A 6000-nucleotide genomic window follows, 5' to 3' on the forward strand; every position below is an offset into this window, starting at 1 on the left:
GGTATTTCATGATTTACTCCAAGATGCATGATAAGTGTCTCATCAACATCTGAAAGTGCTTCTTTTAGAATCGTCCTGTATGCGATATCAATAAATATATCACCATCTAAATTGGTTGAATTCGTGAAATTCAAGAAATCTAGGGACATTCTGACTAACAAAATTCCATTTATAAATATCATCCTTGACCTTTGGTCATAAGACAATTGTTTTGGTACTCGAACAGAAGAAATTACAAAAAATACTATAAAATATCTTAGAAACAAAACTAGCTATCAAACAAAACCGCCTCTTGATGACTGTTCGCGAATGACCTTCACAGCGTTGATAAACTATAGAGGGCGCTTCTTGTCTACTATTCACTCTCGTACAGATAACTTCGTTTTTACTGAGGATTGCTGAAAAGGAAGATTAGATAAAACAAAATAAAGGTTAGATTTATTTGTGCGTTATTACTTCCACAGTTATTGAGGTAACAAAAAGCTTTATCAGCAGGTAAGTGAATTTGATGTTGTTATAGTACAGACAAACTCTTTGGTGTAATCAAGAAGACACTTCCGCGATCAAATGACTTTTGAGTTGTGTTTCATTAACGCATAAAATATTCATTATCATGACGCATCTTTTTCTTAATGAGATATGATATACGTTCTTTTCTTGTTGTGTACATTCTGTTATGCTTAGCGTGCAAGTTAGGTTCTAGTATATTTTAGATCCTTAGATTTTAATAGCTTCCGAATTTACTTTATTTTTATTACTGTTATTTATCCTTTTTTCAGTGATCATTTTGCTAGAAGAAAATCTGCTGTTATATATATAAATAAATATTCATTTATTGCAAATACAGCAAGCCCATCACAGCACTAGGCTAGGGGCATAAAGTCAGCAAAAGGAGATAAACATTAATACATTATCTGCTTAAGAATTATCTTTAATACAGGAATCTGCAGAAAATAATAATGAAATTAAAAAGTGAAAGAAATTTTGATTTCGGTATTTCAGGAACTAAATCCGGTTCGATTTTGGGGCACCCTGAGAATAAACTTTAAAGTATGTTTCTGAAAGGAAGATCTACGTTTTCTGGCTTTTATTCGTTTATTTATTATAAGTTAGGGGACGTGCTCTTAAAATGTAAGGTACCCTCCTGCGTCTAAGGGTGATTCATGCGCTATTTATCCCTGAATAAATAATTATTTTATTGGCGAAAAAAAATAATATATTTATTATTCAATACAGAAAAAAATCGCTTTGTTTTCTCTAGAACTTATTTTTCTACTTTATTTTACATTAAGTGCTACTGAGATTTTCTTTCCTGGATAAAATCTCAGTAATATCAAGGACCTACCTAATAAGAGCACTTAATTTTATGCCTTTTCATCTTCTGTTTCTTAAGCAATTTTAAAAATAATTAATCTTTAAATTATTTCCCAGTTATTTACCATTCTTGCATCTTTGGAGAGAAATATGTGAAAAAAGTGGAATCATCCGAACCACCCAAATGCTGATAAAATAATAAATTAAATTTAATTCAAATTAATTGAAACAATAAAAAAAATGAATGCACTGTTATTCATGGGCTTCCCGGTGAACAAATATTGCATGGTCATTGTCTAAAATATTGACATCAGTAGTCCTTTGTTATTGTCAGAAAGTAGGACAGATGTGTCATGACTTTGTCAAAATGTGATGCAGCCCATGCTTTGAGCTTCGCAACTGCCTTGATGCCAAATCCATATATTGTGTTTAATAATAAAATGCAATATTTTTCCTAAATTTTTACATATTTACATAGATTAAATACTTCAACTTGTGTTTTTTATAACAGTAGGCGAGGTCATTGCCTACTGTTATAAAAAAACCAAAAATTGGTGACAGTTAACAAGAATAAAAACAAAAACGGGAATAATCATTAAATTTCAATGATTTCTTTGTACTTGGCTTGCTACAGAATAATATTTTCATTAGCGTATCATGTGCAAGCTAACCAGAGATAGATGAAACGCGTATAATCCTCCACTTGTGGAGTATTATACGCGTTTGTTTTCTCTGCAATTTCAGTTTATTTTCTATATTTCATTGTCAATTTATTTTTTGGTGGAGAAAAAATATGTAACAGATTTGCTGAGAACGACTAACTTGGCCACGGTGTGAAGAAAATCTGTAAAATGCATTTTGTGGCAGTGTACCAGTTTGACTCGCATTATGCGAGCCAATGTCCACATAGAATACTCGAAGACCCTGGACAACATTTAAAATCCCGACCGGGTACCAGCGATCAGGTGAAAAGCCGGATGCATGATCAATTATCCTAGATCCTCTCACTGAAGCTTCAGTATGATCTGATAACCGAACAAAAATAATTTCGATTTCTAATATGTAATCAGTTTTGTTTTTAAATGAAATTATCAACAGTAAATGTAATGAATTGGTATAGCTGAATTAAGATTCCCAATGGTTTATCTGGAAAATTTTTCATTTTAAAAAGGAAAGTTTCCTGGTTGGATTCCTCTTTTCTTGTTAATAGGAACGATTTGCAATATATATTTTTTAAACTTGCTTCTTCATCTGCTGCTTCTTATTTTGTAACCAGATTTGTAATCAACTTCTGAATTAGCTGTAATCCTCAGCATTTCATGTTGAAATCTGGAAAGTAGGCCAGTCTACTTAAACGGCTCTGTAAAACGATATCTCCCGACCTCCATCTGTTATTGCTTTGTAATCTTATGATTAACTACATGTCCAGAAAGTGAGTTATATTAGTACTGATCAGTATATCCGACACGGACAACCCACTTTTCCCATGTGCGAGTCTACATCAGGCAGATTCGAATATTTCGACATCATAAAGTTTATACATGAATTATGAAGGTGTTCTAAAGTTTCAAAATGGATTTGTTACAGAGACATGGAATAAATTAGTTTTCAGTATAATTGCTTACCACCTCCAAACACATATTGCAGCGATTAACAAACTTTGATTCCATCTAATAGTGTTTGGTAAAGAACTAGGTAATCATGCACTGCATTTTGAATTGCTGGCATTCCGAAACTGGCAACTGCTATATTTCAGCTTTAAGTAGAGCAAGATCAAAGTTGCATTACTGATTTGACGGGGGTCTTAGATTTCAATACCTAGATAAATTCATTCCGGTGTTGGTCTGTCAATATCCCACTTAATAAAAATTATGTTTATTTTCGTCTTTATTAATAATTCTTGTTGTTATGGTGACCACGTCTTTGCGATAAACAAATTGATGCTTCGATCCTTCTTTAATAATTTTATCAGCGCATTGAACTGTATACTATATATATATATTGATTGCTATTGAACTGCATGCTGTATATATTGATTGCTGCTTCAATGGTCTGTCTCTCGAATACTCGTCCGCCATATTTAAGCAACCATTTCTGATCCACTGATTCCATTTGTGCATGTTTTTGTTGAGCAATCACTGTAACCATACTTTGGACATATAATCTATGATAAATTTCCCTTCATTTAGTATTTGAAGTGCATGACATAGCAGTAATGCAATGATACTTTATTTTTAGATAGCGAAGTGTCCAGTTTTGTTTACGTTATGTCTCTAAAGACCAACATTTTATATTTTAAGACATAGTTATAGAGTGACAAGTACAAGTATTCAAGTGTTGAGAAGCGGACCTGGGGTGCGCTTCTCAACATTAGCCTGGACATAGTTATAATTGGATATGGTAATAAATATATAGTGGGAACTTATAGTAAGTAGCCAATTTATTAGGTACATCTCATCAACCAAAGAATCAGCCGCCTTTCTCACAAACCGCGTCATCTTCATAACAGTCTGTATTTAATAGTGGAAAAGACCTGAGTTCGAATACAGTCAATGAGGTGATGAATTTTATGAATCTTTTTCACAACCAAGCTGTCAGTCAGTCTCAGAAGAAGGCAGCATGATTTTGTTCTCCCCGGAACTCCGGTTTTTTGCCCAGAAAACAGCAAATCGACCACAGAACATTCAATTTACAGACATTATATACGGCGCAATATAGCGTAAGTTTCTAATGCGCTTAAAACCCTACAACCAACCAACCAAGATGCTGAGGGACTGTGTATGGAGGGGAAGGTATATCAGCATGGCAGCAGACGATATTGCTGAGTTCCACTCTTGTCAGCTAAAAACAAGCAGCTGCGGCTACAGTGGGCACAGGAACAACGATGCTAGACGTAGAAGGTGGAAAATGGTCCACTGTGTCCTCTCACTCTCTGGTCATCCTACGAATGACCAGAGAGTGAGGACAGCAGCATGACTCAATAGACTCATTGTGTCACATTTCAACACTGAAAGCTGCCGGTGAAAATGTGATGGTAAGATTGTTTTTTGGAACGCGTTAGCTCCCCTGATATCGGGGGATATACACCTGAATTCCACAACCAAACTTTCTTCATATTCATAGTTTATCATCGCGTAAGAGTTTTATTTCTAACGGGATATTGCACCCATGCCCAAAGAGCATGGGGTTGGCTTTACTATATTTCATTAGGCATTTGTGGGATAAAATGAAACGAACTTTTCTCGGCAGTGATCCACCACCGTCCAGTCTGGGTCAACGCCGGTATTTGATCTACAGGAAACCAGTTACCGACTTCTTCACGCTGTTCTGCGCTAAAGGAGCTACTATGCACTGTTAGATCAGGGTACCTAATAAATTGACAACTGGTTTATATTCGTGAAATATTAAAATTCCCCTTATTTTACTTATCCACCATCGTGTTATAATGTAATTATAATGCTGTGTTTTAATTAATGAAAATGACAGTTTTCATATAAATGTTCAGCTTAATAAAAATTGTACTTTTGTTTATATTTGTTACAGACGGACTATGGATGACAAAACAGATAACTTGCCACCTGTTACCAAGAAGCCCACATACGACTGTTATGATGGATTATATCTGTCCGTAATGTTCCCAGAGGAGGCATTTCACTATGCTACAAGCTACGAGCCCAATGAAGGAGATGTTTTTGTGGTGTCATATCCAAAGTGTGGAACGACTTGGGTGCAGCTTATAACCTACCTCCTGACGCACAACGCCCAACCGCTGCCCGAAGGAAAAGTACTCTACAAAGAGATCCCTTTCCTCGAATTTGAAGGACAAGAAATAGAACGATTTCCTCCACCGAGAGTATTAAAATCCCACTTTCCAGCCACCTACCTCAAATACAGTCCGAAGGCAAAATACATTTTGGTAGTGAGAAACCCTAAAGATTGCTGTGTCTCCTTTTACTTTCATACTAAAGCTTTTAAAGATGATTATCATTTTGCAGATGGCACGTTTGACGAGTATTTCGAGTGCTTCATTAAGGGCGAGGTTGATTGGAATGACTATTTTGACCACATCCTTTCGTGGTGGCCTTATAGAAACAATCCCAACTTTCTACTTCTGACGTACGAGGAAATGAAAGCCGATTTACCACCAGTGATTGAAAAGATAGCCTCATTCCTAGGAGGCGCTGCAGAGGAACTCATTGCTAAGAAAGGAATGATGGATGCCATTTTGAGACAATGTACATTTAGCTCAATGAAATGTAAAGAAGACGTCATGCAATTCGAAATAACAGGACCTGGTGTGTTTTTTCGTAAAGGGATTGTCGGCGATTGGAAAAATTATTTTTCGGAAGACCAGGCGAAGAGACTTGATGAAAAGTTCGCTGCTAAAATCGGAAACACGCAAATTCCTGACTTGTGGAGAGGTCTTGAGATATGACTGTGGCCTTCAGTTTCTATAGTTGTATAGTAATTTCTTATACATTTTTTGCTGAGGTGCCGTATTAGGCAGAATTCAAAAGTGTCATGTCTGTTTGGATAATGAAGTAATAAAATTTACCTTGTGTTTGGTTGAAAGATTCCTTTCCTTATATGATGCACTCGCGTGTAGCACAATTGTTATAATCGTTCTCCCACCCACACTGAGTGAAAAAGACCCGAGTTCGAATCCATCAATGACACGAGCAATTT

The 6000-nt window shown here is 35.7% G+C and overlaps 1 protein-coding gene across 1 annotated transcript; it reads left to right on the forward strand.

Annotated features, from left to right (window-relative positions):
- The first annotated feature begins 388 nt into the window (after nucleotides 1-388).
- On the forward strand, nucleotides 389-5749 carry LOC150086773 (sulfotransferase ssu-1-like). Its single transcript, XM_090372258.1, has 2 exons — nucleotides 389-495; nucleotides 4858-5749. The coding sequence occupies exon 2, from the start codon at nucleotides 4865-4867 to the stop codon at nucleotides 5747-5749; it is 885 nt and encodes a 294-aa protein (XP_090228384.1). The 5' UTR covers nucleotides 389-495; nucleotides 4858-4864.
- The last annotated feature ends 251 nt before the right edge of the window (nucleotides 5750-6000 follow it).

Source organism: Mastigoproctus giganteus, chromosome 4 (assembly GCF_048544385.1).
Source record: "Mastigoproctus giganteus isolate SK-2022 chromosome 4, ASM4854438v1, whole genome shotgun sequence".
In the NCBI taxonomy this organism is placed as follows: domain Eukaryota; kingdom Metazoa; phylum Arthropoda; class Arachnida; order Uropygi; family Thelyphonidae; genus Mastigoproctus; species Mastigoproctus giganteus.

Bases quoted from the DNA above. Each gene is read 5' to 3' on its own strand.
- LOC150086773 (XM_090372258.1), top strand. From the start codon at position 4,865: ATGGATGACAAAACAGATAACTTGCCACCTGTTACCAAGAAGCCCACA.